Genomic DNA, 21,115 nt, shown 5'->3' with positions numbered 1-21,115 from the left:
GGGCATATGCACTGATGACATTCATCATCACCCCTTCAATTTCCAACTTCACACTCATCACTCGGTCAGACACTCTCCTCACCTCCAATACCCTCTTGACATAATCTTCCTTCACGATTACCCTGACACCATTTCTCCTCCCATCCACACCATGGTAGAACAGTTTGAAACCACCTCCAATGCTCCTCGCCTTATCCCGCTGGATTCGCGGGAGCCTTACTCCCCATCCACTTGGTCTCTTGTACACACAGTATGTCCACCTTTCTTATCTCCATAATATCAGCCAACTCTCACCTCCACACTTCTACCCTTCCTCCTCTCCCACTGCCTCTGGACCCGCCTTCCCCGTCTCCTTCTCCTCCTTCGCCCAGCAGTAACACAACTTCCACGGGTACCCTGCTGACCAACAGTACCGATGGCGGTCGTTGGTAACCCGGGCCTCGACCCATCCGCATAATGATTTGGCGCAGGTTTTACACCGGATGCCCTTCCTGACGCAACCCTCCCCATTTATCTGGGCTTGGGACTGGCACTGAGAGTGCACTAACTTGTGCAACCACAGTGGCTGGGTTATCCGAAACAACCATTACTTGACTTCAAATAATTCCAGTCGTGATGTCATCAAGTTTGAATGTGAAATGTATATTTATGCTCCACCCATGTTTTTCCTGATGCTCTGCCCATGTTTTTCCTGATGCTCCGCCCATGTTTTTCCCCGATGCTCCGCCCATGTTTTCCCCGATGCTCCGCCCATGTTTTTCCTGATGCTCCGCCCATGTTTTTCCTGATGCTCCGCCCATGTTTTTCCTGATGCTCCGCCCATGTTTTTCCTGATGCTCCGCCCATGTTTTTCCCGATGCTCCGCCCATGTTTTTCCCGATGCTCCGCCCATGTTTTTCCTGATGCTCCGCCCATGTTTTTCCTGATGCTCCACCCATGTTTTTCCTGATGCTCTGCCCATGTTTTTCCTGATGCTCCGCCCATGTTTTTCCTGATGCTCCGCCCATGTTTTTCCTGATGCTCCGCCCATGTTTTTCCTGATGCTCTGCCCATGTTTTTCCTGATGCTCCGCCCATGTTTTTCCTGATGCTCCGCCCATGTTTTTCCTGATGCTCCGCCCATGTTTTTCCTGATGCTCCGCCCATGTTTTTCCTGATGCTCCACCCATGTTTTTCCTGATGCTCCACCCATGTTTTTCCTGATGCTCCGCCCATGTTTTTCCTGATGCTCTGCCCATGTTTTTCCTGATGCTCCGCCAATGTTTTCCTTATGCTCCGCCCATGTTTTTCTTATGCTCCGCCCATGTTTTTCCTCATGCATATTTTTGCTCCGCCCATGTGTCACGTCATCCCTGTTGCAAGCGAGGCACAAAGGCACGGTTTTTACCGGTGCATTTAGAGTGTTTTAAATCCAGAAAAAGTGATTTGAACCTCGGCAAGTGTTGGTTAAACTGTCTGGAGCATTCTCATTCAAGAATCTGGACACGTAGGCCGTTCCAGGACACCGGTGTTTCAATTAGAGCATCAATAGTGTTGTGGAAATGACTCCTATGGGTTAATAAATGCATAATATAGTGAAACTTTCCTTGTTGAGTATTTAGAATAAATGTTTATTTATTTATTTATTTTTAGATACACTGTTGAGGCTCGTATGAGAGCTAACACACGGGATGTACAACAAGGGGAGCAGGAGACTAGGGTTGGAGAGGGAACGAGAAAACAGTCTGGACCGGAGACATGAGGAGATCTGTGGAAGAGAGGGATGGGGCGGGGTACACGGGGTAAACAAGATGGACACTACAGGGACTCTCAGGTCCTCACATTTTAGGGACTTTCAGGAAGGAAAGCAGGGAATTTGAAAGAGGTGTGTTTGGGGTGGATTAGCGGGCGTATAAAAGATCATGGTTTTGGATGGGGGAAGATAACAAAATGGTGGTGGTGAACAGTTGTTTTGAAGACCTGGAGGGAAGAGTGGGATTGAAGAGAGTGTGGGGGTTTGTTCCAAAGGTGGAAAAATAGAGGAATGAAAGGGTGAAGGTGAGCAGTGATTCTTGATTTTGGTAGTTTTGCCAGAAGGGGGTTGCTGGTGGACCTTGAGCACCCTGCAGAAATATGGGAGGGGGGACATATCTTGGACAGAGCAGGGGGGGGGCAGGACCAGAGAGGAGACTGTAGAAGACAGAAAGACCACCGAACTGCCCGCCCAAAGAGTGAGAGGCCCAAAGACTCAGTCTCACCACAGGAAATACCAATGATCCGAAATGCCTTGGTTTCCATGGTATGAAGCCGAGAAAGGTGGGAGGCAGAAGCACCAGTCCAGAGGGGAGAGCAGTACTCCATCAGGCTGCAGACGAAAGCTTTGTATGTGGTCAGGAGCTCAGGTGGGCCAAGGAAATAATTTGCACGACGGAGGATGCCCAGTCGGCAACTGGCTTTGGAGGCCAAGTTGGAAATGTGGCTTTCCCAGGAAATATCGTGGCAGACAGCGAGACCCAGAATCTTGAATGAAAGGACTTCTTCAATTGTTGAGACAGTAAATGGGGGGAGTTTTCAGACGGTCCTTTCGGAGAGACATAGTGAGAGTGTGAGATTTGTCAGCATTGAAAGACATGTTCCACGTGTTGGACCAGCTTGTGATTTTTATCCAAATCTGCAGAGAGTGAAGAGGCTGCTGCTTGCCCGTCTGAGGGATGACAGATGGTACGGCAGAGGGTGGAGGCATCAGCAAAGAGATAAAGATTTCCAGGGAATCAGAGAGATAATTGATGAAAACCAGAAAAAGAACATGGCCCAGAACTCTGCCTTGAGGAACTCCAGCCTGGACAGGAAGAGGGGATGAAAGAACTCCATTTTGGGCCACATGTTGACTGCGACAGGAGAGGAAGTGTGCGAGCCATGAGTGGACATGGCCTTGGACACCATCGGAAGAGATTTTGGTGAGTAGGGCAGGGTGCCAGACTGTGTCAAAAGCACGCGATGTGTCTTGGGATACAGCTATGATTTCATGTCTGGCATTGAGGACCTCTATCCGTTGTTGGGAGAGCAGAAGCAGCATATCCAGGGTAGAGTGACCTGGTCTGAATCCAATTTGATCGGAAATCAAGCGATTTGAGAAGAGGAAGGATTTAATGTCTAAACTGATGATGGATTTCCATAACGTTGCTGATGTTTGGGAGAAGGCTGATTGTTTTGTCGTTGCAGAGATCTGTTTTTGCACCTTTTTTTATGCAGTGCAGTAATGTTTGCTGATTTCCAAGCAGATGGCAGATGACCTTGAGCAAATGAGAGGGTGACTGTAACAGAGAGAGGGTGAGCAATAGCAGTAGAACAGGTTTTTAAGACATGCAGGCTGATGCCATCCAGACCGGTTGCAGAATCTGACTCGAGGTTTGACAACAAACTCTCTACCTTGTCACGAGAAAAGGACACAGAGTGCAGGGACAGTTGGGTGCGACTGGGTAAGGTGGGTACAGAAAGTGATTGGTTTGGGACACAAGATTTCGAAGCAAACACGAGTTTAGACATTCAGCCTTTTCATGTGCGGTATCAGCAGTGCGGTCTTTTGAGGTAAGGAAGGGGATGGAGGGGGAACAATACACCAGAAACAGATTTGATTAGATGCCACCAGGATTTGGAGGGGGGAGACAGGTTTGAAAGTTCAGGCTTGAGATTTGAAAGATGTTGTTTTCTGGCTCTCCTGAGGGTAGATACACACTTGTTCCGAGCTTTATGGAAGGAACTTAGATTACCCTCAGCTGGATTTGCCTTCCATGAGGTGAAGACAATTTGTTTCAAGACAACTACCTCGCCACAAGCTTCAGTGAACCATGAGTGGGAAGAAGGGTAGGAGAACTGAAGACGAGATGGAATAAATCTGTGCATGAGGGAGAGCAAGTTTCTTTGAATGAATTCCCAGGTTGAGGTGATGTCAGAGGAAGTCAAGATGGGAGACCAGTCTGTAAGTTTGATGGCTGCTTGGAGACCCTGCCAGTCGGCCTGAGTGAAATGCCAGACTCGACGGCGGTGAGGTGGTTCTCTAATAACAGCAAGAGAGATGCCAACTTTGACAAGGACGTGGTCAGAAGAACCGATTGGAGTGGAGGAAGAGCAGCAGATATTGTCAGGGAAATTTGTCAAAATCAGATCCAGAAGAGATGGGGAACCGTTGGTTGAGATCCCTGTCGGGAAGTTGACCGATTGAGTCAGTCCCAATGAGTCACAGAAGTCTTTTGCTGAAGTGCCATGGCAGGGAAAAGAGGTACCCACACCCAGCCAACTGGCATGATGACAATTGAAGTCACCACATATGAGGAAGAGAGAGTTGGGATGAAAGAATAGAAGTTGGTCCATGTTTTCTGAGAGCAAGATACAAATGGCATCATCACTGTTTGGTGGACAATACAACACACATATAAATATGAGGTGGGAGTGGAGGGGAAGCCGTAGCCAGAGGTATTCCTGGGGGTGTTGGGGAGAGGGGGCAGTGCATGGAGAGTGAGGAATAAGGTCTTTGATGAAGATAGCAACTCCTCCACCAGGACGAGGCTCGGGTCTGTCATACCGGGGATAGATACAAGGGAGTCAGAGACGTCTTGAAGGAGGAAAGTTTCTGTTAAGCAGATTATGTCCGGTGATATTGGATATGCGTCGCTATTGTTGTCTCTCAATAGAGATGTGAATCCCACCCTTATGTTTGTCCTCTGTAAGCAGTCTGAAATGTTCTTTTTTACTGTCTCGTCAGCCTTGACGTACAACTTTAGGTGGGAAATCCTGTCGGGAAGGCTGGGCTGAATGGCAGCTGTGAGTGAGGACTCTGAGGGGTCGCTCCACCCACTTGGCCAAACGGCGGTCCAACAGCAAGCTAGATGGGAGGGGCACGTCCCGTCATGCACGACGTGCAAGCCTGAGGGGATAAAGGTTTTAGTGTTGATTTATTGTGTGACTGTTTAGGGTTTTCACTCATTCCTTCTGTTCCATCCCTGTGCTTTATTGTTGATGAACTATCTGTTCTGCTGAACAATATTGCATCACTTGTCTCAGGTTTGCTCAGCTTCATTAGATAAGTCACGTGATCGCTGCAATCAGACCCGGAGCTGTCGAATTACCTGACCTCTATTGTCGCTTGGATGGGACTCACCGGATTTGACCCGAGCAACCGGAACGTTAGCGTCTGGCTGAGTCAATGTCCCCAAGCCAAATCTCGTGTTTGTTGCCACAATGCAATGCTAAGACTTCTGCGTCAGCCGATGCGTTTTTCTGATTTGTGCCACGTGCCTAACTTTCTAATTAACGGGTGAGCAGAGCCTGTGAGGTGCACATCACCGTCTTGTTATAAGGCACTGGTCGCCCCAAACCAAGTAGTCCGTTAACAGACGGGCTAAGTTGCAAAAGTAATCACAACCACCAGAATTCACCTGGAGACCAAGTGTATTTAATAATAAATGGTCATACGGGGGATGGGAATACAAAAGGAGCAATAACAAGAATGATGCGAACCAATCCCTGAACCACTGCCGATACCTCACCGACGAACCAACGAATGATTGTGTGATTCCTTAATTATCTATCTTAAAGGCCTTCAGCCATTCCATGAGAGATAGACGAGAGAGGCGGACAAGACAGAAAATTCCCGAGTTGTGGCTGTATGACGGCAGGAACCAATGCAGGGTGGCAGCCAATGTGCATCTTTGCAGCAGTGTAGGGTTTGTGAGGAGGAGGAGGAGGAGGAGGAGGAGGAGGAGGAGGAGGAGACATGGCTGGCTGGGTGGGAGCATGGCTTTCGCACGGCAGCTCCGCAGACTCGACGCAGCCTTTTGCGATGTGGATCCCAGGCATCTCACTATTTCCTCAGCTGCTTTTGCATTTGTAGTTTCTGGCCCACACCTCACCCCATTACGTATTGCGCACCTCGGCTCTTACTCACTATTGGCCCAAAGCCCAGTTTCTGGGAGGGGAGAACCTTCCCCGACCTGCACCTAAATGGTCCTGGTGCTGCGGGACAAGTCGGGATGGTGGGTATGGCTTCCCCTCTTCAGTCTCCCCTCCACCCAGCCACTAAAAATAACATAAAAGACAGATTCCAGAGGCTAGAACATTAAATGAGCGTTCAAAGGGATAGTGTTTTTTGGATATACGCATTGGCGAGGGTGGATGACGTCTGTCTAAACATAAAGTGACGCATATCTAATATCACGATTAAATTACCTCTCGCTGACTATGGAGATAACGAAATATGCTAACCAATGCTACCGCCTGGAAGTCATTTCCACAACAATATAAACAAAGATTCCGTTCGTTGAGCATGAAAAGCAATATACCTTGAAGTACAGATACTCCTTTTTCCTCGAACGATGTGCGGATGGAATGAAATGCCAGACAGTCATTTAAATTTTCAACCTGGACACCTTTCAGGCAACTATCCCTCAGCTTTGACTTGATGAAAGTAATTCTGAGCATGATAACTCCACTCCTGGACATAATGTCACCAACGTTGTGGCGTACCAAGAAGAAGAAGTAGTCGAAGGTATCAGTTAGCCTGTTTTAGGAACTACTTCGGGTGGAAATGTTAGTAAAATGGTGGGTGTAAAGAAAAAAAACTTCAGATTGCGGAGATTATGTAATGGGTGCTGTTTCCCTTGAGCAGGATAACAGGAAGTTGAAGGTCGTTTCACTTGTCAGGTGTCAAGTCGTGGCTCATGGAAGAGTCTGAAAGTAAATGCAATGGTAGATGTAGTTGAAGGTCGCAGTCTCATTGCAAAATGTTGTACCTATTGTGGTTGTGTTGCAATACAGTGGTAAACAATGAAATTAACACAAACGGTGTGCAATGTTGCCCAGCTATGGAAGGACATGCTGAGTGGAGGTCTTGCTGGGTGTGGTGCTTGCCTGGTCTCGAACCCCCTGGAGGTCGTCAAGACCCGAATGCAACTGCAAGGGGAGTTGCAAAGCAGGAAAACTCACCCGGTGAGATATGCACCCAACAGGTGATGGACCACTGCCCACAAGGGAGTGAGTATTTCACATGAACACTGCTGTTGCGGGACTCCTCCTGTTGCCGGACTCTTTCTGACATTACCTTTTGTTTACCAGTGAGTCATGACCTCTGAGAGGATAGCTCACTGTTAAACACACTGCGGTTCCATGCTGTGTTTATACGTTTTACATGCATATGTTTGGTATAATGCTCTTCCTCTGGTTGAATATTGAGCTTTGCACTTTGCTTGCATGCCAGGCTTTTCAAACGCAGCTCGGGAAGCGGTCGCCGGAACCAGGAGATAGCCAAATGGACAGACACGACAGTTCGTATTATATAATAACAACAATAATAATGAATGTGAAGAGCACTCAGTGGAGCGCATTGCTCCACCACGCAATGTCTGATCCATTAGAACTTTTCCATTAGAACTACTCTACCCTGGAACCCATCCAGGCACAGCCAAGTGAGCTTTATTCAAAGAAAAAAAAAATGAAAAAAAAACCCCCAGATAAAATAAAAAAAAAACAATTCTGGCTGCCAGACCATGTGTCCAATTAGGTTGACATTTTCAGGTCCTTACACGACAGGGACTTTCAGGGAGGAAAGGATGGAATTTGAAGGAGTTGGGTTTAGGGTGGATTAACGGGGGTAGAAAAGATCATGGTTTTGGATGGGGGAAGATGAGAGATGTTGGTGAACAGTTGTTTTGAAGACCTGGAGGGAAGAATGGCATTGAAGAGTGTATGGGAGCTTGTTCCAAAGGTGGGGAAAAAAAGAGGAATCTGCCCACCTTAGAGTTATGTTATTAACATTTTTTATTGTTAACCGTTGTCAGATGTGCAAGTTAAGTGTAATTTATGGACTCCACGTTTTGATTCGTGGTGTTGTGTTAGAAACTTTATACTGTGTATCTCTTGTATTAATTTCAGTAAATATAGAATGTGTAAGCACAAAGTTTGCATCTTCTTATGTTTTTAATATAAAAATCTAGGCTCATAGATGATGAAACAACAAGAGCCAGCAGGTCTATAGACTGCCAGGGGATCAAAGGGGGAGAGAAACACAATGACCTTGCATACGAGTGACAGAAAGGACAGCGGCAGGTGGGCGGGATGTGGGTGGAATAGAAAAGGATTGGTAAGAATAGAAAAGAGGGGGGTTGCATACAGGAGAAACAAGCTCAAATGAGCTAAGATCCTCGTCCTCTTAATGATTCGCATCATAAAAACGAATATGACGTCATTGTGATGTATCAGAATTGCGATAAATTATCTGTGCTAATGCCCGACTTGATTCCCGCAAACAAAATTCAAACAGCTTGCCTAGTTTCGGAGATAATGGTATAGGCGATTTCCATTAGCGGCGATATTATGACGTCAACTTTTTTTCTCGGAAGAATTTCCAAAATCGGAGATGGTTACTGCCTGCGCGTGGGGTTTCTGCATATACATGGCAAGTTTCACGAATATCCGAGGAAAACTCTGGGTTGTGAAACAAAAAATGTCAAAAAATAGGAATGACGTCACAAAATTGATATGACGTCATAGTGATGTATCATGTGTGCGGTCATTCATCTCTGCTAATGCCCTGTTCGATTCCTGCAAACAGAATTCAAAAAGCTTGCCTAGTTTTGGAGATAATTTTTTAGGCGATTTCCATTAGCGGAGATATTTTGACGTCATAACTTTTTATTCTATGAGGAATTTTCAAAATCGGAGATGGTTACTGTCTGCGCAGGATATTTTTACATATATATGCCAAGTTTCAGGAAGTTTCGATGAAAACTGTAGGCTGTGAAACAAAAAAGTTCACAAGAAGAAGATGAAGAACAACAACGTGAGTAAGACTTCGAGATCCTCCACTAGGATCTAAAAAAGAACAGGGATGGGCATGGAATAGAGAGGGAAGGGGGTGGGCACGGGAAAAAGAGGGAGTAGGGGTGAGTACGGGAAAAAGAGGGAGTAGGGGTGAGTACAGGAAAAAGAGGGAGTAGGGGTGAGTACGGGAAAAAGAGGGAGTAGGGGTGAGCACGGCATAAAGAGGGAGTAGGTGTGAGTACGGGAGAAAGAGAGGGATGGAGTGAGTAGCCTACTGGAGAAAGCACGAGGTGACAAGGGACATGAGACAATAAACACAAACGAGAGAATCGAGGGATTGCTCATCTTCGAAGTGGGAGGGTAGCCAGGTGTAGGATTATGGAAGAACGCATGCAACTCAAGCAAGCTTTGGCAAGCTGCCAAGACGAGAGTCCGGGAAGAGTGAGTTTGGAAGTGATGTGGGAGATGAATGAGAGTTAGGCAATGTGCCTGCAGTGCCCGAGAATCACACTTTGTGACCCGACCTTCTGCTGAGAAACAGCACGATCACAGATAGCCTTGAACTGGATCAGCTCCTGGAGAGCAGGACGAAAAGTGTCTGCACCAATCCAGAGTGGGGACCTATCTCCCTGTATAAAACCGTGTATTTGGCTGTCCCCCTTCATGAGGATGATTTAAGAAGGGTTTTAAAGGCCAATCTTTTAACATGACTGTGTGTTCACTGCGGTCTATTCTTCTGGAATAAAAAATAATAAAATCGAAAATCATTTTTCATTAAAAAAAAAAAAAGTAATTTCGTCTCTTCTTTTGGATTTGAAGACGGTGGCCTGCAACCAGGCCTCATGGGCGGTGTACAGATACATTTTAAAAAATAACAATAAATTGAAGGTGCAGGGAGGTGAAATTTGCTACACATGTTGTGTAACGCGTGCAGAGTAAAACGAGTGTTCGTTTACATACGTGCGATGTCTAATCGATGAAGAAGAAAGATATAGGCACACCTGATGCTAGGCCGAGGCTTCAGACTTTGGCATGCTCATGAGGCTGCACCATCGAAACGAAACGTCTCAGTTGATAAACAAAATAGGGTCACGTTTGTACACGTGCTGTTTTTAAATATCACTTTTTCTTGCTACGAAACATCATATCTTCCAGTGTCCTTGAATATTTCGAATAAAATAATTCCAACCCGTCATTTTTGACGGGCTTTTGTATGAGTACTCCATGATACTTTGGATGAAGTTCTTGTGTGCTCTGAGGGGTTGAGAAAGGGCTTTGCTCAGCAGAGAATACACAATTTGTTTCTCTACTGAATTCTATTGATAACCGCTCAATGGTCTGTGTTTTGTTTTTTAACCCAAACCCATCACAGGTTCACTACAAAAATGCCTTTCAGGCTCTATGGGTACTGCTCAGGACTGAGGGTCCAAGGAGTTTGCAGGCTGGTCTCGTCCCGGCGCTTTCTTACCAAATGGTCATGAACGGGGTGCGGTTGGGCACCTATTCTCGTGTGCAGGCTGCTGGTATTACAGACTCTGCTTTTGGATCAGCAATAGCAGCCTGTGCTTCGGGACTTGCCGGCGCTATGCTAGCTAGTCCCTTCTACCTGGTACGGGTTATGGATGTTTGTTCATGTATTACAAGTAAAGTATGCATGGGTATCGACACGTTTTATTGCATTTTGCCTTGTCTTCTTTAGCAGGTTTGAACCGTCCATGACAGGCCCGATTGCATCTCTATTGACTGTAATTTGCGGCGTGAACTAAGCCCAAGCATGAAAATCCAACCCAGTTTGCCCCAGGTTGCCCCAGTACGAGTGACTACTCTAATGACAGTGCTATACATTGTGCCCCAATCAACAATCATCATAATGTACCAATTGAGTCCTTCTCACATCACTTTTGTCCTCCATTTTGTTTTCCGCATAGTCTTCGTTTTTCATAATCCACTCCACACATAAATTTTACCACAAAAGATCAATAAGCATCCATCTGAGATAAAAGAATGCATCGATCTGAGGAACATCCCATAATGTCCGAATTATGTACATAAAGTGCACACGCAGATACGCAACAACATATTCATAATGATCAAAGAAACGGCAAGAGGACTAGCAGGATGGCCTTGAGGTATGCACACTTGTCTCGAAGCTGTCTAGCCTGGGTTTGACTCCTGACTCAGCCATACACTGTCAGCCCTGGTGTTTCACAGGCAGGGTGATTCATCAATGCTGTCTCTCGGATGGGTGCGTTAAACAGGTGTCTCATCTGCCAGCATTCTTTGGTGGATGTGAAAGATCCTATAGTGTCCTTCGCAAAGAATTGGTGACATGCACAACGCTCCATGCCCTGACCACTCCACGGCTTATTACTCCACACCTTGATGCGCCCAACGCTCCATGCCTTGACGTGCCCACCAATCCACACATTGACACTCCGTCGTTCCACACATTGACACACCGCCGTTCCACACATTGACACTCCGCCGTTCCACACCCTGACACTCCGCCGTTCCACACCCTGACACTCCGCCGTTCCACACCCTGACACTCCGCCGCTCCACACCCTGACACTCCGCCGCTCCACACCCTGACACTCCGCCGCTCCACAACCTGACACTCCGCCGCTCCACACCCTGACACTCCGCCGCTCCACACCCTGACACTCCGCCGCTCCACACCCTGACACTCCGCCGCTCCACACCCTGACACTCCGCCGCTCCACACCCTGACACTCCGCCGCTCCACACCCTGACACTCCGCCGCTCCACACCCTGACACTCCGCCGCTCCACACCCTGACACTCCGCCGCTCCACACCCTGACACTCCGCCGCTCCACACCCTGACACTCCGCCGCTCCACACCCTGACACTCCGCCGCTCCACACCCTGACACTCCGCCGCTCCACACCCTGACACTCCGCCGCTCCACACCCTGACACTCCGCCGCTCCACACCCTGACACTCCGCCGCTCCACACCCTGACACTCCGCCGCTCCACACCCTGACACTCCGCCGCTCCACACCCTGACACTCCGCCGCTCCACACCCTGACACTCCGCCGCTCCACACCCTGACACTCCGCCGCTCCACACCCTGACACTCCGCCGCTCCACACCCTGACACTCCGCCGCTCCACACCCTGACACTCCGCCGCTCCACACCCTGACACTCCGCCGCTCCACACCCTGACACTCCGCCGCTCCACACCCTGACACTCCGCCGCTCCACACCCTGACACTCCGCCGCTCCACACCCTGACACTCCGCCGCTCCACACCCTGACACTCCGCCGCTCCACACCCTGACACTCCGCCGCTCCACACCCTGACACTCCGCCGCTCCACACCCTGACACTCCGCCGCTCCACACCCTGACACTCCGCCGCTCCACACCCTGACACTCCGCCGCTCCACACCCTGACACTCCGCCGCTCCACACCCTGACACTCCGCCGCTCCACACCCTGACACTCCGCCGCTCCACACCCTGACACTCCGCCGCTCCACACCCTGACACTTTGACGTTCCACACCCTGATACTTTGACGTTCCACACCCTGATACTTTGACGTTCCACACCCTGACACTTTGACGGTCCACACCCTGACACTTTGACGGTCCACACCCTGACACTTTGACGGTCCACACCCTGACACTTTGACGGTCCACACCCTGACACTTCGACGGTCCACACCCTGACACTTCGACGGTCCACACCCTGACACTTCGACGGTCCACACCCTGACACTTCGACGTTCCACACCCTGACACTCTGTCACCGCTCCATGCCATTACATGCCCACCAGTCCATGCTTTGAAGCGCCCGGCACTCCACACCCTGACATGTCAGCCGCTCCATACCCTGATGCGCCGGTCGCTCTACGACCTGACGCGTTGCCGCTCCACACCCTGAAGCATCGGCCGCTCCACGCCCTGACGCGCCGGCCGTTCCACGCCCTGACGCGCCGGCCGTTCCACGCCCTGACGCGCCGGCCGTTCCACGCCCTGACGCGCCGGCCGTTCCACGCCCTGACGCGCCGGCCGTTCCACGCCCTGACGCGCCGGCCGCTCCACACCCTGACACTCCGCCGCTCCACACCCTGACACTCCGCCGCTCCACACCCTGACACTCCGCCGCTCCACACCCTGACACTCCGCCGCTCCACACCCTGACACTCCGCCGCTCCACACCCTGACACTCCGCCGCTCCACACCCTGACACTCCGCCGCTCCACACCCTGACACTCCGCCGCTCCACACCCTGACACTCCGCCGCTCCACACCCTGACACTCCGCCGCTCCACACCCTGACACTCCGCCGCTCCACACCCTGACACTCCGCCGCTCCACACCCTGACACTCCGCCGCTCCACACCCTGACACTCCGCCGCTCCACACCCTGACACTTTGATGTTCCACACCCTGATACTTTGACGTTCCACACCCTGATACTTTGACGTTCCACACCCTGATACTTTGACGTTCCACACCCTGACACTTTGACGGTCCACACCCTGACACTTTGACGGTCCACACCCTGACACTTTGACGGTCCACACCCTGACACTTTGACGGTCCACACCCTGACACTTTGACGGTCCACACCCTGACACTTTGATGGTCCACACCCTGACACTTTGACGGTCCACACCCTGACACTTTGACGGTCCACACCCTGACACTTTGACGGTCCACACCCTGACACTTTGACGGTCCACACCCTGACACTTTGACGGTCCACACCCTGACACTTTGACGGTCCACACCCTGACACTTCGACGGTCCACACCCTGACACTTCGACGTTCCACACCCTGACACTCTGTCACCGCTCCATGCCATTACATGCCCACCAGTCCATGCTTTGAAGCGCCCGGCACTCCACACCCTGACATGTCAGCCGCTCCATACCCTGATGCGCCGGTCGCTCTACGACCTGACGCGTTGCCGCTCCACACCCTGAAGCATCGGCCGCTCCACGCCCTGACGCGCCGGCCGTTCCACGCCCTGACGCGCCGGCCGTTCCACGCCTTGACGCGCCGGCCGTTCCACGCCCTGACGCGCCGGCCGTTCCACGCCCTGACGCGCCGGCCGCTCCACGCCCTGACCCGCCGGCCGCTCCACGCCCTGACGCGCCGGCCGCTCCACGCCCTGACGCGCCGGCCGCTCCACGCCCTGACGCGCCGGCCGCTCCACGCCCTGACGCGCCGGCCGCTCCACGCCCTGACGCGCCGGCCGCTCCACGCCCTGACGCGCCGGCCGCTCCACGCCCTGACGTGCCGGCCGCTCCACGCCCTGACGCGCCGGCCGCTCCACGCCCTGACGCGCCGGCCGCTCCACGCCCTGACGCGCCGGCCGCTCCACGCCCTGACGCGCCGGCCGCTCCACGCCCTGACGCGCCGGCCGCTCCACGCCCTGACGCGCCGGCCGCTCCACGCCCTGACGCGCCGGCCGCTCCACGCCCTGACGCGCCGGCCGCTCCACGCCCTGACGCGCCGGCCGCTCCACGCCCTGACGCGCCGGCCGCTCCACGCCCTGACGCGCCGGCCGCTCCACGCCCTGACGCGCCGGCCGCTCCACGCCCTGACGCGCAGGCCGCTCCACGCCCTGACGCGCAGGCCGCTCCACACCCAGACGTGCAGGCCGCTCCACACCCTGACATGTCGGCCGCTCTACGCCCTGACGCACCATTTGCTCCACACCCTGACGTGCCGGCCGCTCCACGCCCTGACGTGCCGGCCACTCCACGCCCTGACGCGCCGGCCGCTCCACGCCCTGACGCGCCGGCCGCTCCACGCCCTGACGCGCCGGCCGCTCCACGCCCTGACGCGCAGGCCGCTCCACGCCCTGACGCGCAGGCCGCTCCACACCCAGACGCGCAGGCCGCTCCACACCCTGACATGTCGGCCGCTCTACGCCCTGACGCACCATTTGCTCCACACCCTGACGTGCCGGCCGCTCCACGCCCTGACGTGCCGGCCACTCCACGCCCTGACGTGCCGGCCGCTCCACGCCCTGACGTGCCGGCCGGTCCATACCATGATGCGCCACTGCTCTATGCCCTGATGTGCTGCCACTCCATGCCCTGATGTGCCTGCTTTTGCGGCGAGGGATGGGAATTGGGAATGGTGGAGTGGGGTCTGAGCGGCATCCCAACAGTTTTTAAACAACAGCACCATTGCTGTTGTGTTCTCGGATTGCCGCTTATCATGCACCCCTTCCTGTGCATGTGCATGGACTCTCTGCGTTGTGCATTGAACCGTGTTGTTGTGATACCTTGAAAAAGAAACTTAGTTGGTGAGCCAGACCTCTCGATCTTATTGACGCAGGTTGACTTTACTAAAAGCGTTTTGAACCCTGAAAATAATGATTGTACACCGAATGTATCCTCGTAGGAAGTTCCATTAAATGGCACCTCCGTTTTGGGCTCCCTGTGTTTGTTGTGTCATGGATGAACAATGTAGTATAATTTTGTTCACTTGTTGCTGTGTCTTAAAAATATTTCTCTTAATTTGCTGATCCCAGTAAATGGTCTTCTGTTTTATAATTGATTCTTCCTTTTGTTTCTCGACTCTTACAGGGCAGTGAAGTTTTTCAGGGAATTAGGATGCATCCACTTAGATTCATAGCAATATTAATGGTATGCAATCTAAAGCACAATGCTAAAGTCGATCAATGGATATTCCCCTTTGAGCACAAAGCTCAAGATGCTGCAATGGCAGGTTCAAGTCCAATAACTGTACTGATTTGTCTATCTCAATTTTATCATGATGTTATAATTTGTGTTGTAAAATTATACTCTATCTCCTCATGTCTTTGTCCTGCATATAATGCAGGTAAAGGAAACTGGGGTTCATTGGGGTCACCCCTCTAAAAGCTATTCTTGTTCAATGATATTAAGTGTCAACCATGATGTAAGTGCCAACGTGATGACACTTTATATCAATGGCCAAGAACATCGTGTCCCAACGCACCCCCGTTTCCTCTAGATTTCAGAAGGTACACACCATGAGCCTTGGATCACTGTTCTAAAAAAAAGGCTGACACACACACGACTGTGAACGAATGGGAATAAATGATGCGTAAACCTCGTTTGCAAATGGCCTCTCCCCCACTCCCCTAAAAATGTGGTGTTTAGTTAATGGAAGAGGTACAAAGGAGGAAAAGAAACAGTTACAGCAGATTGATTCATCTGCTCCAAGATACAAATCCAAACTGAATGATTGGATTTTACTAAATTTAGATGGCTCCAACGAGGGGAGCAGCACAGTGTCCCTCAGAGGAGGATTTGAATTGTCTGTCCCATTTTCCACGTGGACATTCCATTCCCATGATATCTTGCACAAGCGTAGACAACACTGACCTGGTTTGTTGACTTGAGTCGAGCATGGGATTGTTCATCTTCCATCACGAAGACCCATTTCGTCTCTGAGACGGGCCGCAGTGCTCGATGTGTCTTCCAGATTGTTTAATGGTAATTATTGTATTTTTTTTGTATAAACTTCCCAGAAAATCCACAAGACCTCAAAACGAATGTATGCTGAAATATATTTCATACTATATGTAAATTGAATGCTTTTGCTGAGTTTTGTTGTTGTTGTTGTTGTTGTTGTTTATTTCCAAGGTTAAAACTCAACTTCAAGTGCAGACGTCATCATCCATTGCGGTTGGATTCCAACATAACCACGTGGTTTGTCTTTGGCAGCATCATTGTGAGAATGTCTGTTTTTCTTTGTCTCCATTGGGCTTTGTTAATGGCTGCATTGAGGTTTCGGTAGATTGTGCCAAAGGAAGTTTTATGTACCAGGAAGTTAGGATGTGTAGCTAGCGCATTTGAATTGGCCTGTTTGGTGTTCCCATCTGAACATTTAGCTCATGCTGCTGTGATCCCGGGTTGAGAGTGGTCCAGAGGGGGTGAATTCTGTTGAGATACCTTTCCTTTCCCACGAGTGTCATGTGGGTATCAAATGTTTGGAAAGTTTTGATGTCGGTTTGCAAAACATGCAGAAAATCATCTATACGGAGGAGTGATGGAGTGCTGGAGAGGTTGGACTAAGACTTTAAGGAAAGGACAGAGAAGGTGAATGAGACATTTTTTTGAAGAAAGCCTATTGAAGGTAGTTGTGGGAAGAACAGAAATGAAACGAGAACAGCACTCAGTGGAGCACATACCTCCACCAGGCTGAACAGTTTGTTATTCTCACTCACCCAAATCATCCACCTACTTTTGTCACAACTCGTCCATATAACCTTTTGAGATATCCTGATATATATATATATATATATATATATATATATATATATATATATATATATATATATATATATATATATATATATATATATATATATATATATATATATATATATATATATATATATATATATATATATATATATATATATATTGTTGTGGTTACCAAATTCGCAAACCACCATTCAGGTCCCTTAGGTGAGGTATCTCGGTAAGTGCATGTGTAGTTAGGCCCAAACCCGTTGTCTAGTGGGAATACATGTCATTTATGCGTGCTGCGACTCTTCAGGATAGCCGTTTTTCTTTTACTATCTTTAATTTGGACCAACCGCCATGATTACCACCACAATCACAACATCAACCACCAACCACAACGCCGCTTCACCACAACCGCCACGACCTTCCCGTCACACCTCGCAACCATAGCATCGCCACCGTTCTTGCCCCGCTGTGGGTGCCGGTGTTGGACTCGTGCAGGGCGCGCGTCGAACAGCGTGTACAAAATCACGGATTTTGTGCTTCAAAAACGGATCAAAAACGACACACGCCCACTTTTTGCCGTCCAATCGGTGAGCGAGGGGCAAATTGGCCCCGCCCCCAGGGCGATCGATATATGCAAATTTATGGATCAAAAAGCCTTCACGCCCACTTTTTCTCGGGCCAATGGGGAGCGAGGTGAAAGGTCGAAGGGAGGGGGTCAAAGATGAGAGGGCGAAGCTACAGGGCGGATAAAAGGACCGTGTTCGTCAGTAGACGAAGAGAACGAAGAGAGTCGGAGAGTAGGAGAGTCGGAGAGTCGAGAGGCGGAGAGTAGGAGAGTAGGAAACAGAGAGTCGAGACTTCGCGGGCGGTGGAGTTGGCAAGAAGGAGCTGGTCGTCGTGTGCGTTGGAGTCGGAACGGAGGGGACGGAGCTGTGGAAAGGCAGCGACACCAGACGAGGGGGTGCTCGCGTCGGGAGCTGCGCCCCAGGGAGGCCGACAGCGCGACCTGGCCGAGGTGGAGACGCTCGTCGCGGGATAATAAAAATCCTCTATACCCCGAGCATCAGCAACCCCCTCCTGTTTCCCCCCGCGCTGAGATAGTGCGACCAAGGGGGCCCCTTTCCCACCCCCTACCAGACACTGCCCGCGAGGCCCGCGGGGTTGGGGCGCCATCGCCGCTCCGCGTCTCATCACCAGACGGGTAGGCGCGACCCGGTCTCGGCCTCAGGCCCGCCTCATCCTTGAGGGTATTTCTTTTCCTTGGTTTTGGGTATGTGTTGTCGGCGCCGTCTGTGAAGTAGAATTGTATAAGTGTTGCCGTGTGCTGGGTAGTCGGTATTAGCTCTGCATTGTGTTTCTCTTTTGCTTTTTGTGTAAATTGAATTGTGTTTTTCTTTTCTGTGTGCTTTTGGTGGAATTGAATATGTGTGCTTCCCGTGTGCCGCGAATAAATGTGCTTTATTATTGAACTGTTCTCCCGCTTCGCTTCGTCATTTCTCCCATTGAATCCCCATCTTGCTTCACGTAAAGGGTTGGTAGTGGGCTGAATACGCCCGATAATTAATCGAACCGTCGAGGTCGACGATAACACCGCTCGGTTATTCTGATAGTACGGAACGGGTCGCTTAAGTGGCCCGTGTCCGAAGTCGACCTGCGGCGAGGTGCGATCGCCCGGTCTACCCTCCGCGTGGGTACTTAGGTAGGTCGGGTCGGCGAGCAACCCTATCCCACGCGGGGGCTGATTGGCTCGATCGCGGTGAGACCGAAAGGTCCACCCGTGACTGGTTCCCGGCGTTAGTCCGAGAGGGTCACGACTGGATTGTCCGTCCGGTGGGCGACGTGCCGCGATTCGAGTTACGTGGCCGTCAGCACGCCGGCGGGCGCGAATCCGCAACAATATATATATAGATATATATATATAGATAGATATATATATATATATATATATATATATATATATATATATATATATATATATATAGCTTTTCGCCCCATCTCTCAATGGTGAAGACTCAATGAAAACTTTATCGGATCCGGATCTTCACCAAAATCGAATCAATTCTTCTTGGTCACACTTCCAACCTTTCCACCGAGTTTCGTCTCAATCCGTCTTCAACTTTTGGAGATATCCTGTTCAAGCAAGAAAGGGGTGAAAACATAACCTCTGCCCACCTTCGGTGGCGGAAGGAATGATAAAGGGCATCATGACTGGATGAGTTGAAGAGAGAAGGCCCTCAAGGCACAAGCCGGAATGAAAATGAAATCTGAGGGCAGACAAATATGGAAGGAGCTTTGTGAAAGAACCTATCTGCAGGAAAAACACGGAGGAGGGAGGGAGAGACGGACAGACAGACATAGAGAGATTCATTAATATGAACAGTCTTTCAAACAAATTTCACTGAAATATTTTCCAAATAAAAGGTTCTTAATCTTGTGAATGTTTTTTTTTTTTTTTTTAACTAAAGTTGCTTATTTGCCACTTGTTTCCTTTTATTTGCTCTCATTTTATTGAAGTCTCGCAAAGACTGCTCCTCTTATTTGAGACTACTGATCATGATATTTGTATAAAGGTGTCGAGGCTCATGAAACATTGATAACAATGGGGTGTGAGTGAGCAATCGAGTAAAGGAGAAAGGATAGACGAACACGTGTAGAACCCTCGGTCTTGAGCTAGGCACATGACAACATTCGATAAAGGTAGCTGGCTATGATTTGAACTTCGAGAAGAACAAGTATTTTAAATTGCTTGATTATCCCAAATACTTTATTGCTCTGCCGATTATGTGACCGTGAGTCTGTCTGTCTCCTTTCCACAGGGTATGGTGTCCGCTCTGACATGCATCGGTCGGACAGAAGGCCTGAAGGGCTTGTGGCGCGGAGTGGAAGCAGCGGGGCTAAGGGTGGCCGTGGGATCTACAGCCCAACTTACCACGTTCACTCGGTGTAAGGAGCTGGCCGTCAGAGCAGGGGTGAGGAATTGAGGAGGTGATTGGATGGAAGTGCAGAGAGAGAATACGTACATCTGTTTTTGGATAGGTACGCAGCAGTATTATGGTATTTTCAATGTCTACACGGAAATACGAAAGATAAAATGGACAACAACCTTTGGACAGGTCTTTAAGATTTGGATGTCTTTCGATAAATATGAAATAACCAAATACGATCTCATGTTGGAAACTTATTATTCGTGTCACCTCTTGGGACCTCACGACAGCAGTTATAAACTAGAGGGGGAGCACTCGGTAGAGTGCAAAACCTCCGCCGCCAATACTGCTGGGTCACTTAAGTGAACCTGATATCCTATTCATTGTCGGTCAAAACGGATCAGACTCTACTGAACCACGAATGAATAAACTAAACTAGATCGACGCGCATGGAGAAATGCCAAAAAAAAAAAATCGAAATTTTGTTGAAAAAAAAGTTGCAAAATTTCTTTTTTTTTTCTCTAACAAAATTTTTTTTGGGGGGGGGGTTGGAAATCACTTAAAACATGTAGAAATGCAAAAAAATTCAAATCTTTTTCAAATAAAATCGAAATTTTTTTGAAAAAAAGTTGCAAAATGTTTTTTTTTTTTTTTGGACCAAGTCCAAAATCTAATGGCATGATCCTTGGACCATACCTACCCCCCCCCCCCACCAAGTTTCGTCGAAATCCGTCCAGGAGTTTTTCCGTAATACTGTTCACAAACAAACAAACACAGACAGGGGTGAAAACAGTAACCTCCATCCATCTTCGATGGCGGAGGTTAACTAGGAATGCTTCAAGTACTCCAAGGTGGTGGTCATCCCCTAAGCATGACGCCTATGGGAATGTGGCGTTTATTGTGAAAAGATACTTTGGGATCGTGAATGTTTACATTGTACGTGGAACAGCAAACCTCGTATCCCTTCATAAGGGTCCAGTGGTCCTTGGTGCAGCCCTTCCTCCTGGCATTGCACTGGATTTTTACTTCTCTACTTTAGACTTGGTTCTTTCTACCCAGAGATTAATCGTGGCTCTAAACTCTAAAGGTTGAACTTATCACTCTTCCAATGAGCTCTTAAAAGAGTTTCTGGACCCAACTCCAAGCCACAGGGGAGTGCCAATGTTA

At 49.7% G+C, this 21,115-nt stretch overlaps 1 protein-coding gene across 7 annotated transcripts in view; it reads left to right on the top strand.

The window, feature by feature from the left end:
• The window catches only part of LOC147034020 (solute carrier family 25 member 34-like), a 45,138-nt gene that overhangs the window by 3,682 nt on the left and 20,341 nt on the right, over positions 1 to 21,115 (top strand). For 5 of the 7 annotated variants that reach the window (XR_015056508.1, XM_085875161.1, XM_085875179.1 and 2 more), the window contains exons 2-5: positions 6,837 to 6,962; positions 10,165 to 10,401; positions 16,413 to 16,478; positions 19,841 to 19,993. Coding sequence is in view for 6 of the 7 variants with exons in the window: in XM_085875161.1 (XP_085731287.1) it covers positions 6,837 to 6,962; positions 10,165 to 10,401; positions 16,413 to 16,478; positions 19,841 to 19,993 (582 nt within the window). In the remaining variant the exon portion in view is untranslated. Of the gene's footprint in view, positions 1 to 6,836; positions 6,963 to 10,164; positions 10,402 to 14,847; positions 16,263 to 16,412; positions 16,479 to 19,840; positions 19,994 to 21,115 lie in introns of those variants that run through there. The other 2 variants (XM_085875170.1, XM_085875187.1) reach the window with 2 other exon arrangements.

This window comes from Eptatretus burgeri, chromosome 1 (assembly GCF_056783735.1).
Source record: "Eptatretus burgeri isolate ZD-2024b chromosome 1, Ebu_testis_v1, whole genome shotgun sequence".
Classification (NCBI taxonomy): Eukaryota; Metazoa; Chordata; class Myxini; order Myxiniformes; family Myxinidae; genus Eptatretus; species Eptatretus burgeri.
This window is presented reverse-complemented; position numbering and strand designations above follow the sequence as displayed.